The 20,342-nt window shown below is 61.8% G+C and overlaps 1 protein-coding gene across 1 annotated transcript in view; it reads left to right on the plus strand.

The window, feature by feature from the left end:
• Positions 1-20,342, plus strand: part of CPSF1 (cleavage and polyadenylation specific factor 1) — a gene marked incomplete at its 5' end in the record, with an annotated part of 78,605 nt that overhangs the window by 34,697 nt on the left and 23,566 nt on the right. Inside the window, 9 exon segments of the mRNA XM_053969310.1 lie at positions 659-800; positions 4,577-4,755; positions 5,916-6,046; positions 7,320-7,491; positions 9,378-9,575; positions 13,117-13,206; positions 14,836-15,009; positions 17,398-17,550; positions 19,633-19,749. Of these exon segments, the coding sequence (XP_053825285.1) occupies positions 659-800; positions 4,577-4,755; positions 5,916-6,046; positions 7,320-7,491; positions 9,378-9,575; positions 13,117-13,206; positions 14,836-15,009; positions 17,398-17,550; positions 19,633-19,749 (1,356 nt within the window).

Raw genomic sequence — 20,342 nt, forward strand, 5'->3', positions numbered from 1 at the left:
TTGTCCCCATGTCCCTCCTTGGGGACAGCACCCATGTTGTGGTGGCTCTGTGGGTGCCACGTCCCCCGTGTCCCCTGATGTCCCTAATGTCCCCTGATGTCCCTAGTGTCCCCCCAAGGGACAGTGACCTGGATTTGTGGTCACCTGGGGGCTGGCCCTGCCCAGTGTCCCCTCACTGTCCCCATGTCCCTCCCTGGGGACAGCACCCATGTTGTGGTGGCTCTGTGGGTGCCACATCCCCAGTGTCCCCTGTGTCCCTGGTGTCCCCAGTGTCCTCAATGTCCCTGCCGGTCCCAGTGTCCCCGGTGTCCCCAATGTCCCCAATGTCCCCAGTGTCCCCAGTGTCCCCTGATGTCCCCGGTGTCCCCAGTGTCCCCAGTGTCCCCAATGTCCCTGCTGTCCCTGGTGTCCCCAGTGTCCCCAGTGTCCCCGGTGTCCCCTGATGTCCCCGCTGTCCCTGCTGTCCCCGGTGTCCCCAATGTCCTGCTGTCCCTGCTGTCCCCAGTGTCCCCAGTGTCCCCAATGTCCCCGCTGTCCCCGCTGTCCCCAGTGTCGCCAATGTCCCTGCTGTCCCTGCTGTCCCCAGTGTCCCTGCTGTCCCTGCTGTCCCCGGTGTCCCCGGTGTCCCCAATGTCCCCGCTGTCCCCGCTGTCCCCAGATCCTGCAGACGGGCCAGGAGATCCTGGAGCTGGACACGAGCGGCTTCGCCACGCAGGGCCCGACCGTGTTCGCAGGGAACCTGGGCCAGGGCCAGTTCATCGTGCAGGTGTCACCTCTGGGGCTGCGGCTGCTGCAGGGCGGTGAGTGACACACCTGGGACACACCTGGGGACACACCTGGGGACACACCTGGGGACAGGGACACAGCTGGGACACACCTGGGGACAGGGACACACCTGGGCCAGGGCCAGTTCATCGTGCAGGTGTCACCTCTGGGGCTGCAGCTGCTGCAGGGCGGTGAGTGACACACCTGGGACACACCTGGGGACACACCTGGGACACACCTGGGGACAGGGACACAGCTGGGACACACCTGGGGACAGGGACACACCTGGGGACAGGGACACACCTGGGCCAGGGCCAGTTCATCGTGCAGGTGTCACCTCTGGGGCTGCGGCTGCTGCAGGGCGGTGAGTGACACACCTGGGACACACCTGGGGACACCTGGGGACAGGGACACACCTGGGACACACCTGGGGACAGGGACACACCTGGGGACAGGGACACAGCTGGGGACACCTGCAGTGACATCAGGGGATCACATGGGGGCCCAGGTGTCCCCAGGTGTGACACCAAGGGGGTGGTACCAGCAGAGGTGACACCAGGGTGGCACCTCCGGGTGGTTCCTGAGCGTGAGAGTGACAGGTGACAGCAGCAGGTGACACCGGGAGTGACAGTAGGGGGTTCCTGCTGGTGAAGTGACAATGAGGTGACATTGAGGGTGACACAGGTGACCCTGGGGGTGGCATTGATGTGACACTGCTGTGACACTGCTGTGACATTGCTGTGACACTGCTGTCCCTGCAGTGACCCAGCTGCACTTTGTCCCCGTGGGTTTAGGTGACACAGGGGCTGTGACACTGCTGTGACACTGCTGTGACACTGCTGTGACATTCCTGTCCCCGTGGGTTTGGGGTGACACAGGGGTGATGTGACAGGGCTGTGACACTGCTGTGACACTGCTGTCCCCGCAGTGACCCAGCTGCACTTTGTCCCCGTGGGTTTGGGTGACACAGGGGTGATGTGACACTGCTGTGACGCTGCTGTGACACTGCTGTGACACTGCTGTCCCCTCCCAGTGACCCAGCTGCACTTTGTCCCCGTGGGTTTGGGTGACACAGGGGTGATGTGACACTGCTGTGACGCTGCTGTGACACTGCTGTGACACTGCTGTCCCCTCCCAGTGACCCAGCTGCACTTTGTCCCCGTGGACCTGGGGTGACACAGGGGTGATGTGACAGGGCTGTGACCCCATGGTGACACTGCTGTGACACTGCTGTGACACTGCTGTCCCCTCCCAGTGACCCAGCTGCACTTTGTCCCCGTGGGTTTGGGTGACACAGGGGTGATGTGACAGGGCTGTGACACTGCTGTGACACTGCTGTCCCCTCCCAGTGACCCAGCTGCACTTTGTCCCCGTGGACCTGGGGTGACACAGGGGTGATGTGACAGGGCTGTGACCCCATGGTGACACTGCTGTGACACTGCTGTCCCCTCCCAGTGACCCAGCTGCACTTTGTCCCCGTGGGTTTGGGTGACACAGGGGTGATGTGACAGGGCTGTGACACTGCTGTGACACTGCTGTGACAGGGCTGTGACCCCATGGTGACACTGCTGTGACATTGCTGTCCCCACAGTGACCCAGCTGCACTTTGTCCCCGTGGGTTTGGGGTGACACAAGGGTGATGTGACACTGCTGTGACACTGCTGTGACACTGCTGTCCCCTCCCAGTGACCCAGCTGCACTTTGTCCCCGTGGGCTTGGGTGACACAGGGGCTGTGACACTGCTGTGACACTGCTGTGACCCCATGGTGACACTGCTGTGACATTGCTGTCCCCGCAGTGACCCAGCTGCACTTTGTCCCCGTGGGTTTGGGTGACACAGGGGTGATGTGACAGGGCTGTGACACTGCTGTGACACTGCTGTGACACTGCTGTGACCCCATGGTGACACTGCTGTGACATTGCTGTCCCCACAGTGACCCAGCTGCACTTTGTCCCCGTGGGTTTGGGGTGACACAAGGGTGATGTGACAGGGCTGTGACACTGCTGTGACACTGCTGTCCCCGCAGTGACCCAGCTGCACTTTGTCCCCGTGGGTTTGGGTGACACAGGGGGTGTGACACTGCTGTGACACTGCTGTGACACTGCTGTCCCCGCAGTGACCCAGCTGCACTTTGTCCCCGTGGGTTTGGGTGACACAGGGGTGATGTGACAGGGCTGTGACACTGCTGTGACACTGCTGTGACACTGCTGTCCCCGCAGTGACCCAGCTGCACTTTGTCCCCGTGGGTTTGGGTGACACAGGGGGTGTGACACTGCTGTGACACTGCTGTGACACTGCTGTCCCCACAGTGACCCAGCTGCACTTTGTCCCCGTGGGTTTGGGTGACACAGGGGTGATGTGACAGGGCTGTGACACTGCTGTGACACTGCTGTCCCCGCAGTGACCCAGCTGCACTTTGTCCCCATGGGTTTGGGGTGACACAGGGGTGATGTGACAGGGCTGTGACACTGCTGTGACACTGCTGTGACACTGCTGTCCCCGCAGTGACCCAGCTGCACTTTGTCCCCGTGGACCTGGGGTGACACAGGGGTGATGTGACACTGCTGTGACACTGCTGTGACACTGCTGTCCCCTTCCAGTGACCCAGCTGCACTTTGTCCCCGTGGACCTGGGGTGACACAGGGGTGATGTGACAGGGCTGTGACCCCATGGTGACACTGCTGTGACACTGCTGTCCCCACAGTGACCCAGCTGCACTTTGTCCCCGTGGGTTTGGGTGACACAGGGGGTGTGACACTGCTGTGACACTGCTGTGACACTGCTGTCCCCACAGTGACCCAGCTGCACTTCGTCCCCGTGGGTTTGGGTGACACAGGGGCTGTGACACTGCTGTGACACTGCTGTGACCCCATGGTGACACTGCTGTGACACTGCTGTGACCCCATGGTGACACTGCTGTGACATTGCTGTCCCCACAGTGACCCAGCTGCACTTTGTCCCCGTGGGTTTGGGGTGACACAGGGGGTGTGACACTGCTGTGACACTGCTGTGACACTGCTGTCCCCTCCCAGTGACCCAGCTGCACTTTGTCCCCGTGGGTTTGGGTGACACAGGGGGTGTGACACTGCTGTGACACTGCTGTGACACTGCTGTCCCCACAGTGACCCAGCTGCACTTTGTCCCCGTGGGTTTGGGTGACACAGGGGGTGTGACACTGCTGTGACACTGCTGTGACACTGCTGTCCCCACAGTGACCCAGCTGCACTTTGTCCCCATAGATTTGGGGTGACACAGGGGGTGTGACACTGCTATGACACTGCTGTGACACTGCTGTCCCCTCCCAGTGACCCAGCTGCACTTTGTCCCCGTGGGCTTGGGTGACACAGGGGTGATGTGACAGGGCTGTGACACTGCTGTGACACTGCTGTGACACTGCTGTCCCCGCAGTGACCCAGCTGCACTTTGTCCCCGTGGGTTTGGGTGACACAGGGGTGATGTGACAGGGCTGTGACACTGCTGTGACACTGCTGTGACACTGCTGTCCCCGCAGTGACCCAGCTGCACTTTGTCCCCATAGATTTGGGGTGACACAGGGGGTGTGACACTGCTATGACACTGCTGTGACACTGCTGTCCCCTCCCAGTGACCCAGCTGCACTTTGTCCCCGTGGGCTTGGGTGACACAGGGGTGATGTGACAGGGCTGTGACACTGCTGTGACACTGCTGTGACACTGCTGTCCCCGCAGTGACCCAGCTGCACTTTGTCCCCGTGGGTTTGGGTGACACAGGGGTGATGTGACAGGGCTGTGACACTGCTGTGACACTGCTGTGACACTGCTGTCCCCGCAGTGACCCAGCTGCACTTTGTCCCCGTGGACCTGGGCTCTCCCATCGTGCACTGCGCCGTGGCCGATCCCTTCGGGGTGCTGCTCAGCGCCGACGGCCACCTGGCCACCTTCACCCTCAAGGGGGACACCTACGGCGGGCGCGCCCCACGCCTGGCCCTGCTGCGGCCACCCGTGTCACACGTGAGTGTCACCGGTGTCCCCAACCCTTCCTAACCCAACCCAACCATCCCTGAGTGTCCCCAACCCCGCCTGGCCCTGTTGCGGCCACCCGTGTCACACGTGAGTGCCACCGGTGTCCCCAACTCCTCCTAACCATCCCCGAGTGTCCCCAACCTCACCTGGCCCTGCTGCGGCCACCCGTGTCACACGTGAGTGGCACTGTGTCACCTGTGTCCCCAACCCTTCCTAACCCAACCCAACCATCCCTTACTGTCCCTGCTGCGGCCACCCGTGTCACACGTGAGTGGCACTGTGTCACCTGTGTCCCCAACCATCCCTGACTGTCCCTGTTGTGGCCACCCGTGTCACACGTGAGTGTCACTGTGTCCCCAACTCCTCCTAACCATCCCCGAGTGTCCCCAACCTCACCTGGCCCTGCTGCGGCCACCCGTGTCACACGTGAGTGGCACCGGTGTCCCCAGTGATGTCCTCAGGCCGCTGTCATGGGTGACAGCGCTGTGCCTGTACCAGGACCTTTCCAGAATGTTCTCAGTGTCCCAAATGTCCCCAGTGTCCTTCCAGTGTCCCCAGTGTCCCTAACACCCCCAATGTCCCTGATGTCCCTGCTGTCCCCAGTGTCTCCAGTGTCCCTAACACCCCCACTGTCCCAAATGTCCCCAGTGTCCCCATATCCCCAATATCCCCCCAATGTCCCCAGCAGCCCACCTGGGTGACAGCGCTGTGCCTGTACCAGGATGTCCCCAATGTCCCCAATGTCCCCACTGATGTCCCCAATGTCCCCTGCAGCCCTCGCGGGTGACAGCGCTGTGCCTGTACCGGGACCTTTCCGGAATGTCCCCAGTGTCCGCATTGATGTCCCCATTGATGTCCCCAATGTCCCCATTGATGTCCCCAATGTCCCCTGCAGCCCTCGCGGGTGACAGCGCTGTGCCTGTACCAAAGTGTCCCCAATGTCCCCAATGTCCCCATTGATGTCCCCAATGTCCCCAATGTCCCCATTGATGTCCCCATTGATGTCCCCAATGTCCCCACTGATGTCCCCAATGTCCCCTGCAGCCCTCGCGGGTGACAGCGGGACCTTTCCGGAATGTTCTCAGTGTCCCCATTGATGTCCCCAATGTCCCCAATGTCCCCACTGATGTCCCCAATGTCCCCTGCAGCCCTCGCGGGTGACAGCGCTGTGCCTGTACCGGGACCTTTCCGGAATGTTCACCACCGAGAGCCGCGCCCCCCGCGAGGAGCCCCCGCCCCGCCCCCACGCCGAGGCCGAGACCCTCATCCAGGACCTCAGGTGGGTCACAAGGTGCCCAGGTGTCCCCAGTGTCCAGGTGTTCCCGGTTGTGTGTCCGGGGATGTTCTCAGGTGTCCCAAAGGTGTCCCCAGGGTGTCCCCCAGGTGTCCCCAGGAATCCCCAGATGTCCCTAAGGTGTCCCCAGATGTCCCCAAGGTATCCCCAGGTGTCCCCAGTCTCCAGGTGTTCCCGGTTGTATCCCCAGGGATGTTCTCAAGTGTATCCAGGTGTGCTCAGGTGTGCCCCAGGTGTACCCCAGGTCTATCCCAGTTGTGACCAGATGTATCCCAGGTCTGTCCCAGATCTATTCCAGGTGTGCCCAGGTCTATCCCAGGTGTACCCAGGTGTGCCCAGGTCTATCCCAGGTGTATCCCAAGTGTACCCAGGTGTGCCCAGGTGTATCCCAGGTGTGCCCAGGTAACTCAGGTGTGCCCATGTCCCCACAGTGGCTCGGTGGATGATGAGGAGGAGATGCTCTACGGGGACTGGGGGGGTTTCCAGGGGTGTCCCAGGTGTATCCCAGGTGTGCCCAGGTAACTCAGGTGTGCCCAGGTGTATCCCAGGTGTGCCTAGGTAACTCAGGTGTGCCCAGGTGTATCCCAGGTGTGCCCAGGTAACTCAGGTGTGCCCATGTCCCCACAGTGGCTCGGTGGATGATGAGGAGGAGATGCTCTACAGGGACTGGGGGGGTTTCCAGGGGTGTCCCAGGTGTATCCCAGGTCTGCCCAGGTGTATCCCAGGTGTGCCCAGGTAACTCAGGTGTGCCCGTGTCCCCACAATGGCTCGGTGGATGATGAGGAGGAGATGCTCTATGGGGACTGGGGGGGTTTCCAGGTGTGTCCCAGGTGTATCCCAGGTGTGCCCAGGTGTATCCCAGGTGTATCCCAGGTAACTCAGGTGTGCCCAGGTGTATCCCAGGTGTGCCCAGGTAACTCAGGTGTGCCCATGTCCCCACAATGGCTCAGTGGATGATGAGGAGGAGATGCTCTACGGGGACTGGGGGGGTTTCCAGGGGTGTCCAGGTCTATCCCAGGTGTATCCCAGGTGTGCCCAGGTAACTCAGGTGTGCCCAGGTAACTCAGGTGTGCCCGTGTCCCCACAATGGCTCAGTGGATGATGAGGAGGAGATGCTCTACGGGGACTGGGGGGGTTTCCAGGGGTGTCCCGGGTCTATCCCAGGTGTATCCCAGGGGTGTCCCAGGTAACTCAGGTGTGCCCAGGTAACTCAGGTGTGCCCAGGTAACCCAGGTGTGCCATTGCTGTCTCCCCACAGTGGCTCGGTGGATGATGAGGAGGAGATGCTCTACGGGGACTCGGGGGGCTCGGGCCGCTCGCCCCCCCGGGAGGAGCCGCGCCGGGCGGGGCCCCCCGAGCGCGAGCCGGCCCCGCTGAGCCCCGAGCCCTCGCACTGGTGCGTGCTGGCCCGCGAGAACGGCCACATGGAGGTACTGGGAGCACTGGGAGGGACTGGGAATGCGACTGGGGGGGACTGGGAATGGGGCTGGGGCACTGGGGGCACTGGGAATGGGACTGGGGGGGACTGGGGGGACTGGGAATGGGGCTGGGGCACTGGGGGCACTGGGAATGGGGCTGGGGGGACTGGGAGTGGGGCTGGGGCACTGGGAATAGGGCTGGGGGGACTGGGGGGACAGGGAGGGACTGGGAATGGGGCTGGGACTGGGAATGGGGCTGGGAATGGGGCTGGGAATTGGGCTGGGGCACTGGGAATGGGACTGGGAGTGGGGCTGGGGGTACTGGGAATGGGACTGGGAATTGGGCTGGGGGTACTGGGAATGGGACTGGGGGTACTGGGAATGTGGCTGGGGGGACTGGGAATGGGGCTGGGAGGGACTGGGGGACTGGGAATGGGACTGGGAATGGGGCTGGGGAGACTGGGAATGGGGCACTGGGAGCACTGGGGGGACTGGGAATGGGACTGGGAATGGAGCTGGGGGTATTGGGAATGGGGCTGGGGGGACTGGGAGGGACTGGGAATGGGGCACTGGGAATGGGGCTGGGGCACTGGGAATGGGGCTGGGAATGGGGCTGGGGGTACTGGGAATGGGACTGGGAATTGGGCTGGGGGTACTGGGAATGGGACTGGGGGTATTGGGAATGGGGCTGGGGCACTGGGGGCACTGGGAATGTGGCTGGGGGGACTGGGAATGGGGCTGGGGGGGACTGGGGGACTGGGAATGGGACTGGGAATGGGGCTGGGGAGACTGGGAATGGGGCTGGGGCACTGGGGGCACTGGGAATGGGGCACTGGGAATGGGACTGGGGAGACTGGGAATGGGGCTGGGGCACTGGGGGCACTGGGAATGGGACTGGGGGTACTGGGAATGGGGCTGGGGCACTGGGGGGACTGGGAATGGGACTGGGAATGGGGCACTGGGGGGACTGGGAATGGGACTGGGGGGAACTGGGAGGGACTGGGAGAGACTGGGGGCACTGGGGGGACTGGGAGGCACTGGGAATACTGGGAATGAGTCTGGGAGTGCTGGGAATGGCACTGGGAGCACTGGGAAGGGGTACAGGGATGGGGCTGGAAAACTGGGAAGGGCAGAAGGAAGCGCTGGCCGTGCCCCATCCCTTTTCCCTCCTAAATTCCCGTTGTTTTCCTGTCAGAATTCCCATTTTTTTCCTGCTAGAATTCCCAGTGCTTTCCCTTCAGAATTCCCATTGTTTCCTGCTAGAATTCCCATTGTTTTCCTGCCAGAATTCCCATTGTTTCCCTGCCGGAATTCCCATTGTTTTCCTGCTGGAATTCCCATTGTTTTCCCTCTGGAATTCCCATTGTTTCCTGCTGGAATTCCCATTGTTTTCCTGCTGGAATTCCCATTGCTTTCCTGCTGGAATTCCCATTGTTTTCCTGCCAGAATTCCCATTGTTTCTGGTTGGAATTCCCATTATTTTCCTTTTAGAATTCCCATTGTTTACCTGTTGGAATTCCCATAGTTTTCCCTCTGGAATTCCCATTGTATTCCTGCTGGAATTCCCATTGTTTTCCTGCTGGAATTCCCGTTGTTTCCTGCTGGAATTCCCATTGTTTCCGGTTGGAATTCCCATTGTTTTCCTGCCAGAATTCCCATTGTTTACCTGTTGGAATTCCCATTGTTTCCCTGCTGGAATTCCCATTGCTTTCCTTTCAGAACTCCCAATCCCATTTGCAGTTTTTCCTGCTGCAATTCCCATTCCCCCCTCACCCCCCCACAACTCCCGTCGCTTCCCCTCCGCGGTTTTTATTCTCCCGCCAGAATCCCCGTGGGTTTTCCCTGCCGCAATTCCCACTTTTCCCGTTTTTTTTCCCGGAATTCCCGCCCCCACGCAGATCTACCAGGTTCCCGAGTGGCGCCTGGTGTTCCTGGTGAAGAACTTCCCGGTGGGGCAGCGGGTGCTGGTGGATTCCTCCTTCGGGCAGCCGGCGGCCGAGCCCCGCAAGGACGAGCGCGGAGAGCGGGAGCTGCCCCACGTGCGGGAGCTGCTGCTGGTGGGGCTGGGCCGCGCCCAGAGCCGCCCCTTCCTGCTGGTACTGCCCAAACTGGGAGCACTGGGAGCACTGGGAGTGACACTGGGAATGGCACTGGGACCACTGGGAATGGGGCACTGGGAGCACTGGGAATGGGGCACTGGGAGCACTGGGAGCTGCCCCACGTGCGGGAGCTGCTGCTGGTGGGGCTGGGCCGCGCCCAGAGCCGCCCCTTCCTGCTGGTACTGCCCAAACTGGGAGCACTGGGAGCACTGGGAGTGATGGGAATGATGGGAATGGGGCACTGGGAGCACTGGGAATGGCACTGGGAGCACTGGGAATGGCACTGGGAGCACTGGGAATGGGGCACTGGGAGCACTGGGAGCTGCCCCATGTGCGGGAGCTGCTGCTGGTGGGGCTGGGCCGCGCCCAGAGCCGCCCCTTCCTGCTGGTACTGCCCAAACTGGGAGCACTGGGAGCGCTGGGAGCACTGGGAATGGCACTGGGAGCACTGGGAATGGGGCACTGGGAGCACTGGGAATGGGGCACTGGGAGCACTGGGAGCTGCCCCACGTGCGGGAGCTGCTGCTGGTGGGGCTGGGCCGCGCCCAGAGCCGCCCCTTGCTGCTGGCACTGGCCAAACTGGGAGCACTGGGAGCGCTGGGAGTGATGGGAATGATGGGAATGGGGCACTGGGAGCACTGGGAATGGGGCACTGGGAGCACTGGGAATGGGGCACTGGGAGCACTGGGAGCTGCCCCACGTGCGGGAGCTGCTGCTGGTGGGGCTGGGCCGCGCCCAGAGCCGCCCCTTGCTGCTGGTACTGGCCAAACTGGGAGCACTGGGAGCGCTGGGAGTGATTGGAATGATGGGAATGGCACTGGGAGCACTGGGAATGGGGCACTGGGAGCACAGGGAATGGGGCACTGGGAGCACTGGGAGCACTGGGAATGGGGCACTGGGAGCACTGGGAGCTGCCCCACGTGCGGGAGCTGCTGCTGGTGGGGCTGGGCCGCGCCCAGAGCCGCCCCTTCCTGCTGGTACTGCCCAAACTGGGAGCACTGGGAGTGATGGGAGTGACACTGGGAATGGGAATGGGGCACTGGGAATGGGGCACTGGGAGCACTGGGAATGGGGCACTCGGAGCACTGGGAGCACTGGGAATGGGGCACTGGGAGCACTGGGAATGGGGCACTGGGAGCACTGGGAATGGGGCACTGGGAGCACTGGGAGCTGCCCCACATGCGGGAGCTGCTGCTGGTGGGGCTGGGCCGCGCCCAGAGCCGCCCCTTGCTGCTGGTACTGGCCAAACTGGGAGCACTGGGAGCGCTGGGAGTGATTGGAATGATGGGAATGGCACTGGGAGCACTGGGAATGGGGCACTGGGAGCACAGGGAATGGGGCACTGGGAGCACTGGGAGCACTGGGAATGGGGCACTGGGAGCACTGGGAGCTGCCCCACGTGCGGGAGCTGCTGCTGGTGGGGCTGGGCCGCGCCCAGAGCCGCCCCTTCCTGCTGGTACTGGCCAAACTGGGAGCACTGGGAGCACTGGGAGCACTGGGAATGGGGCACTGGGAGCACTGGGAATGGCGCACTGGGAGCACTGGGAATGGGGCACTGGGAATGGGGCACTGGGAGCACTGGGAATGGCACTGGGAGCACTGGGAATGGGGCACTGGGAGCACTGGGAGCTGCCCCACGTGCGGGAGCTGCTGCTGGTGGGGCTGGGCCGCGCCCAGAGCCGCCCCTTCCTGCTGGTACTGGCCAAACTGGGAGCACTGGGAGCGCTGGGAGTGACACTGGGAATGGGAATGGGGCACTGGGAATGGGGCACTGGGAATGGGGCACTGGGAGCACTGGGAGCTGCCCCACGTGCGGGAGCTGCTGCTGGTGGGGCTGGGCCGCGCCCAGAGCCGCCCCTTCCTGCTGGTACTGGCCAAACTGGGAGCACTGGGAGCGCTGGGAGTGATGGGAATGATGGGAATGGCACTGGGAGCACTGGGAATGGCACTGGGAGCACTGGGAGCACTGGGAGCACTGGGAATGGGGCACTGGGAGCACTGGGAGCACTGGGAATGGGGCACTGGGAGCACTGGGAGCTGCCCCACATGCGGGAGCTGCTGCTGGTGGGGCTGGGCCGCGCCCAGAGCCGCCCCTTCCTGCTGGTACTGCCCAAACTGGGAGCACTGGGAGCACTGGGAGTGATGGGAATGATGGGAATGGGGCACTGGGAGCACTGGGAATGGGGCACTGGGAGCACTGGGAATGGCACTGGGAGCACTGGGAATGGGGCACTGGGAACACTGGGAATGGGGCACTGGGAGCGCTGGGAATGGGGCACTGGGAGCACTGGGAATGGCACTGGGAGCACTGGGAATGGGGCACTCGGAGCACTGGGAGCACTGGGAATGGGGCACTGGGAGCACTGGGAGCTGCCCCACGTGCAGGAGCTGCTGCTGGTGGGGCTGGGCCACGCCCAGAGCCGCCCCTTCCTGCTGGTACTGGCCAAACTGGGAGCACTGGGAGCACTGGGAGCGCTGGGAGCACTGGGAATGGTGCACTGGGAGCACTGGGAATGGTGCACTGGGATCACTGGGAATGGCACTGGGAGCACTGGGAGCGCTGGGAGCACTGGGAATGGGGCACTGGGAGCGCTGGGAATGGGGCACTGGGAGCACTGGGAATGGCGCACTGGGAGCACTGGGAATGGCGCACTGGGAGCACTGGGAATGGGGCACTGGGAGCACTGGGAGCTGCCCCACGTGCGGGAGCTGCTGCTGGTGGGGCTGGGCCGCGCCCAGAGCCGCCCCTTCCTGCTGGTACTGGCCAAACTGGGAGCACTGGGAGTGATGGGAATGGGGCACTGGGAATGGGGCACTGGGAATGGGGCACTGGGAATGGCACTGGGAGCATTGGGAATGGAGCACTGGGAGCACTGGGAATGGGGCACTGGGAGCACTGGGAGCACTGGGAATGGCGCACTGGGATCACTGGGAATGGCACTGGGATCAGTGGGAATGGCACTGGGAGCACTGGGAATGGCGCACTGGGATCAGTGGGAATGGGGCACTGGGAGCACTGGGAATGGCACTGGGATGGGCACTGGGAATGGGGCACTGGGAGCACTGGGAATGGGGCACTGGGAGCACTGGGAGCACTGGGAATGGCACTGGGATGGGCACTGGGAATGGGGCACTGGGAGCACTGGGAATGGGGCACTCGGAGCACTGGGAATGGCACTGGGAGCACTGGGAATGGGGCACTGGGAGCGCTGGGAATGGCACTGGGAGCACTGGGAATGGTGGGGCAATGGTGGTTTCAGAGGGACACCAGGCAGATTTGGGGATCCCAGGTGGATTTTTGGGGTTCCCAGGTGGATTTTTGGGGCTCCCAGGTGGATTTTTTTGTTCCCAGGTGGATTTTTTGGGTTCTCAGATGGATTTTTTTGGGTTCCCAGTGTTGTTTTGGGGTTCCCAGGTGGATTTTTGTGGTTCCCAGGTGGATTTTTGGGGTTCCCGGGTGGATTTTTGGCATTCCCAGGTGGATTTTTGAGGTTCCAGGTGGATTTTTGGGGTTCCAGGTGTGTTTTTGGGGTTCCAGGTGCACGTGGAGCAGGAGCTGCTCCTCTACGAGGCCTTTGCCCACGACTCCCAGCTGGGCCAGAGCAACCTCAAGGTTCGGTTCCGCAAGGTGAGAGGGGTTTGGGGGGATTTTGGGGGGCCCTGGGGGGATTTGGGGGGATTTTGGGGGGCCCTGGGGGGATTTGGGGGGATTTTGGGGGACTCCAGGAATCTCCGGAGGTATTTGGGAGAATCTGGGGGGGATTTTGGGAAGGCTCTTGGGGGGATTTGGGGAGAATTTTTTGGGGGGCTCAAGGAGGATTTTTTGGGGGGCTCCGGGAGGATTTGGGGAGGATTTTTGGGGGTCTCCGGGAGGAATTTTGGGGGGCTCTGGGAGGATTTTTTGGGGTGCTCCAGGAGGATTTTCTGGGGGGCTCCAGGGGTATTTGGGGAGGATTTTTGGGGGTCTCCAGGAGGATTTTTTGGGGGGCTCCAGGAGGATTTTCTGGGGGGCTCCAGGGGTATTTGGGGAGGATTTTTTTGGCAGTTCCGGGGGGATTTGGGGAGAATTTTTTGGGGGGCTCTGGGGGGATTTGCGGAAGATTTTTGAGGGAGCCCCAGGGGGATTTGGGGAATATTTTTGGGAGGCTCTGGGGGGATTTGGGAGGATTTTTTGGGGGGCTCCGGGAGGATTTTTTGGGCGGCTTCAGAGGTATTTGGGCAGCTCCAGGGGGATTTTGGGGAAGATTTTTTGGGGGGCTCCGGGAGGATTTTTTGGGGGGCTCCAGGGGGGATTTGGGGAGGATTTTTTGGGGGGCTCCGGGGGAATTGTGGAGGATTTTTTGGGGGGCTCTGGGGGGATTTGGGGAGGATTTTTGGGGGTGCTCCGGGAGGATTTTTTGGGGGGCTCTGGGGGGATTTGGGGAAGATTTTTTGGGTGGCTCTGGGGGGATTTTTGGAGGATTTTTGGGGTTGCTCCGGGAGGATTTTTTGGGGGGCTCCGGGGGGATTTTTGGAAGAATTTTGGGGGGCTCCGGGGGGGATTTGGGGAAGATTTTTTGGGGGGCTCCGGGGGAATTGTGGAGGATTTTTTGGGGGGCTCTGGGGGGATTTGGGGAGGATTTTTGGGTGGCTCCGGGGGGATTTGGGGAGGATTTTTTGGGCGGCTCTGGGGGAATTTGTGGAGGATTTTTTGGGTGGCTCCACAGGAATTTGGGGAGGATTTTTGGGGGTGCTCCGGGAGGATTTTTTGGGGGGATTTGGGGAGGATTTTTTGGGGGGCTCTGGGGGGATGTGTGGAGGATTTTTTGGGTGGCTCTGGGGGGATTTGGGGAGGATTTTTGGGGGTGCTCCGGGAGGATTTTTTGGGTGGTTCTGGGGGGATTTGGGGAGGATTTTTGGGTGGCTCCAAGGGGATTTGGGGAGGATTTTTTGGGTGGCTCCGGGGGAATTGTGGAGGATTTTTTGGGGGGCTCTGGGGGGATTTGGGGAGGATTTTTTGGGTGGCTCCGGGGGAATTGTGGAGGATTTTTTGGGGGGCTCTGGGGGGATTTGGGGAGGATTTTTTGGGGGGCTCTGGGGGGATTTGTGGAGGATTTTTTGGGGGGCTCTGGGGGGATTTGTGGAGGATTTTTTGGGTGGCTCCGCGGGAATTTGGGGAGGATTTTTGGGGGTGCTCCGGGAGGATTTTTTGGGGAGCCCCAGGGGGATTTTTTGGGGGGGGTCCCTCACCCCAAACCCCGCTCCGGGCGTGGCCCAGGTGCCGCACGGGATCAATTTCCGGGAGAAGAAGCCGAAGCCGTCGCGGAAGAAGCCGGAGGGGCCGGGGGCGGCTCCCGGGGGGGCTCCGGGCGGGACCCCCGAGGAGCCGGGGGGGCCCCGGGGCCGCGTGGCGCGGTTCCGCCCCTTCCACGACATCTACGGCTACTCAGGGGTGAGGCACCCCAAAATCCCGCGGGGACCCCAAATCCATCGGGGCTGGGAGCCCAAAACGGGCAGGGAAACCAAATCTGGGGGGTGGGACCCCAAAAACCCGCGGGGACCCCAAATCCATCGGGGCTGGGAGCCCAAAACGGGCAGGGAAACCAAATCTGGGGGGTGGGACCCCAAAATCCCACGGGGACCCCAGACCCATCAGGGGTGGGACCCCAAAAACGGCAGGGAACTCAAATCTGGGGGGTGGGACCCCAAAATCCCACGGGGACCCCAAATCCATCGGGGGTGGGACCCCAAAAACGGCAGGGAAACCAAATCTGGGGGGTGGGACCCCAAAATCCCACGGGGACCCCGGACCCATCAGGGGTGGGACCCCAAAAACGGCAGGGAACCCAAATCTGGGGGGTGGGACCCCAAAAACCCGCGGGGACCCCAAATCCATCAGGGGTGGGACCCCAAAATCCCGTGGGGACCCCAAATCCATCAGGGGTGGGACCCCGAAAACGGCAGGGAAACCAAATCTGGGGGGTGGGACCCCAAAATCCCACGGGGACCCCGAATCCATCGGGGGTGGGACCCCAAAAATGGCAGGGAAGCCAAAATCTGTGGGATGTGGGACCCCAAAACTGCCAGGGAACTCAAATCTGGGGGGTGGGACCCCAAAATCCCACGGGGACCCTGAATCCATAGGGGTGGGACCCCAAAATCCCGCCGGGACCCCAAATCCTTCGGGGGTGGGAGCCCAAAATGGGCAGGGACCCCGAATCCATTGGGGGTGGGACCCCAAAAACGGCAGGGAACCCAAATCTGGGGGGTGGCACCCCAAAAACCCACGGGGACCCCGAATCCATCAGGGGTGGGAGCCCAAAACGGGCAAGGACCCCGAATCCTTCGGGGGTGGGACCCCAAAATCCCGCCGGGACCCCAAATCCATCGGGGGTGGGACCCCAAAAACGGCAGGGAACCCAAATCTGGGGGGTGGGACCCCAAATCTATGGGGAGTGGGACCCTGAAAACTGCCAGGGAACCCAAATCCATCGGGGGTGGGACCCCAAAATCCCGCGGGGACTCCGAATTCATCAGAGGTCGGACCCCAAAACTGCCAGGGAACCCAAATCTGGGGGGTGGGACCCCAAATCCATGGGGGGTGGGACCCCAAATCTATGGGGTGGGACCCCAAATCCATGGGAAGGGACCCCAAATCTATGGGGGGGGGCTCCAAATCTACGGGGTGGGACCCCAAATCCATGGGAAGGGACCCCAAATCTATGGGGGGGGACCCCAAATCCATGGGGAGGGACCCCAAATCTATGGGAAGGGACCCCAAATCTATGGGAAGGGGCTCCAAATCCATGGGAAGGGACCCCAAATCTATGGGGAGGGGCTCCAAAAACCCACCGGGGACCCCAAATCTATGGGGAGTGGGGCCCCAAATCTATGGGGGGACACCCCAAATCAATGGGGAGTGGGACCCCAAAACCCACCGGGGACCCCAAATCTATGGGGACGGACTTCAAATCTGTGGGGAGGGACCCCAAATCTATGGGGGGGGACCCCAAATCCATGGGGAGGGACTTCAAATCTATGGGGAGGGACCCCAAATCTATGGGGGGACACCCCAAATCAATGGGGAGTGGGACCCCAAAACCCACCGGGGACCCCAAATCCATGGGGGGAGGGACCCCAAAACCAGGGAGGGACTCCAAATCTGTCCCCACTCCCAGGTGTCCCCAGGTGTCCCCAGGTGTCCCTCACCTGTGCAGGTGTTCACCTGCGGCCCCTCCCTGCACTGGGTGCTCCTGATGGGGTCTCTGGCTGTCCCTGTCCCCATCCCCAGGTGTCCCTCACCTGTCCCAGGTGTTCACCTGCACCCTGTGCCCTCACTGGGTGCTGCTGACGGGCCGGGGGCCTCTGAATGCCCCATCCCCAGGTGTCCCCAGGTGTCCCTCACCTGTCCTTTACCTGCGCAGGTGTTCATCTGCGGCCCCTCCCCGCACTGGGTGCTGCTGATGGGGTCTCTGGCTGTCCCTGTCCCCACTCCCAGGGGTCCCTGGGTGTCCTTGTCCCCATCCCCAGGTGTCCCTCACCTGTCCCTCACCTGTCCCAGGTGTTCACCTGCAGCCACTCCCCACGCTGGGTGCTGACAGGCCGGGGGGGCTCTGAGTCTCCCACTCCCAGGGGTCCCTGGCTGTCCCTGTCCCCATCCTCAGGTGTCCCCAGGTGTCCCTCACCTGTCCTTTACCTGCGCAGGTGTTCATCTGCGGCCCCTCCCCGCACTGGGTGCTGCTGATGGGGTCTCTGGCTGTCCCTGTCCCCACTCCCGGGGGTCTCTGGGTGTCCCTGTCCCCATCCCCAGGTGTCCCTCACCTGTCCCTCACCTGCGCAGGTGTTCATCTGCGGCCCCTCCCCGCACTGGGTGCTGCTGACGGGCCGGGGGGCGCTGCGGCTGCACCCCATGGGCATCGACGGCCCCGTGGAGTCCTTCGCACCTTTCCACAACGTCAACTGCCCCAAGGGCTTCCTGTACTTCAACCGCCAGGTGAGCACACCTGGGCACACCTGGGGAGGGTCTGTACTGCCCCAAGGGCTTCCTGTACTTCAACCGCCAGGTGAGCACACCTGGGCACACCTGGGAACACCTGGGCACACCTGGGGAGGGTCTGTACTGCCCCAAGGGCTTCCTGTGCTTCAACCGCCAGGTGGGCACACCTGGGCACACCTGGGGGGGCACCTGAACAGGGCCCTGACCCATTTTGGGGTAATTTTGGGCTGTTTTAGGCTGAATTAAGGCTCAGGGTTTTTTGGGGTGCCGGATCCATTTTTGGGGTAAATTTGGGGTAATTTTGGGGTGATTTTGGGGTGTTTGGGGTCAGGGTGAGCTGAGGATCAGCGTGCTCCCCTGTACCTGTCCTGTGACACACCTGAGCCATTTTGGGGTGATTTTGGGGTGTTTTGGGGTCAGGGTGAGCTGAGGATCAGCGTGTACCCCCTGTACCTGTGCTGTGACACACCTGAGCCATTTTGGGGTGATTTTGGGGTGTTTTGGGGTCAGGGTGAGCTGAGGATCAGCGTGTACCCCCTGTACCTGTGCTGTGACACACCTGAGCCATTTTGGGGTGATTTTGGGGTGATTTTGGGGTGTTTTGGGGTCAGGGTGAGCTGAGGATCAGCGTGCTCCCCTGTACCTGTGCTGTGACACACCTGAGCCATTTTGGGGTGATTTTGGGGTGTTTTGGGGTCAGGGTGAGCTGAGGATCAGCGTGTACCCCCTGTACCTGTGCTGTGACACACCTGAGCCATTTTGGGGTGATTTTGGGGTGTTTTGGGGTCAGGGTGAGCTGAGGATCAGCGTGCTCCCCTGTACCTGTGCTGTGACACACCTGAGCCATTTTGGGGTGATTTTGGGGTGTTTTGGGGTCAGGGTGAGCTGAGGATCAGCGTGCTCCTCGCGTACCTGTGCTGTGACACACCTGAGCCATTTTGGGGTGATTTTGGGGTGTTTTGGGGTCAGGGTGAGCTGAGGATCAGCGTGTACCCCCTGTACCTGTGCTGTGACACACCTGAGCCATTTTGGGGTGATTTTGGGGTGTTTTGGGGTCAGGGTGAGCTGAGGATCAGCGTGTACCCCCTGTACCTGTGCTGTGACACACCTGAGCCATTTTGGGGTGATTTTGGGATGATTTTGGGGTGTTTTGGGGTCAGGGTGAGCTGAGGATCAGTGTGCTCCCCTGTACCTGTCCTGTGACACACCTGAGCCATTTTGGGGTGATTTTGGGATGTTTTGGGGTTTCAGGGTGAGCTGAGGATCAGCGTGTACCCCCTGTACCTGTGCTGTGACACACCTGAGCCATTTTGGGGTGATTTTGGGGTGTTTTGGGGTCAGGGTGAGCTGAGGATCAGCGTGTACCCCCTGTACCTGTGCTGTGACACACCTGAGCCATTTTGGGGTGATTTTGGGATGATTTTGGGGTGTTTTGGGGTCAGGGTGAGTTGAGGATCGGCGTGCTCCCCGCGTACCTGTGCTGTGGCACACCTGAGCCGTTTTGGGGTGATTTTGGGGTGATTTTGGGGTGTTTTGGGGTCAGGGTGGGCTGAGGATCAGCGTGCTCCCCTGTACCTGTGCTGTGACACACCTGAGCCATTTTGGGGTGATTTTGGGGTGTTTTGGGGTCAGGGTGAGCTGAGGATCAGCGTGCTCCCCTGTACCTGTGCTGTGACACACCTGAGCCATTTTGGGGTGATTTTGGGGTGTTTTGGGGTCAGGGTGAGCTGAGGATCAGCGTGTACCCCCTGTACCTGTGCTGTGACACACCTGAGCCATTTTGGGGTGATTTTGGGGTGTTTTGGGGTCAGGGTGAGCTGAGGATCAGCGTGCTCCCCTGTACCTGTGCTGTGACACACCTGAGCCATTTTGGGGTGATTTTGGGGTGTTTTGGGGTCAGGGTGAGCTGAGGATCAGCGTGCTCCCCTGTACCTGTGCTGTGACACACCTGAGCCATTTTGGGGTGATTTTGGGGTGTTTTGGGGTCAGGGTGAGCTGAGGATCAGCGTGTACCCCCTGTACCTGTGCTGTGACACACCTGAGCCATTTTGGGGTGATTTTGGGGTGTTTTGGGGTCAGGGTGAGCTGAGGATCAGCGTGCTCCCCGCGTACCTGTCCTACGACGCGCCCTGGCCCGTGCGGAAGATCCCCCTGCGCTGCACCGCCCACTACGTCGCCTACCACGTGGAGTCCAAGGTGGGCGGGGCCGGGGGCACACCTGGGCACACCTGGGCACGGTCAGGACACACCTGGGCACACCTGGGCACGGTCAGGACACACCTGGGCACGGCCAGAGCACACCTGGGCACATCTGGGCACAGCCAGAACACACCTGGGCATACCTGGACACAGCCAGGACACACCTGGGCATACCTGGGCAGAGCCAGGACACACCTGGACCCAGCCAGGACACACCTGGGCACAGGCAGAGCACACCTGGGTACGGTCAGGACACACCTGGGCACAGCCAGAGCACACCTGGGTACGGTCAGGACACACCTGGGCACAGCCAGAACACACCTGGGCATACCTCGGCACAGCCAGAACACACCTGGGCACACCTGGGCAGAGCCAGGACACACCTGGACCCAGCCAGGACACACCTGGGCACAGGCAGAGCACACCTGGGTACGGTCAGGACACACCTGGGCACAGCCAGAACACACCTGGGCATAGCTGGGCACAGCCAGAACACACCTGGGCACACCTGGGCAGAGCCAGGACGCACCTGGACACAGCCAGGACACACCTGGGCACAGGCAGAGCACACCTGGGCATGGCCAGAATAC

Source organism: Vidua macroura, unplaced genomic scaffold, assembly GCF_024509145.1.
Source record: "Vidua macroura isolate BioBank_ID:100142 unplaced genomic scaffold, ASM2450914v1 whyUn_scaffold_172, whole genome shotgun sequence".
NCBI classification, from domain to species: Eukaryota; Metazoa; Chordata; class Aves; order Passeriformes; family Viduidae; genus Vidua; species Vidua macroura.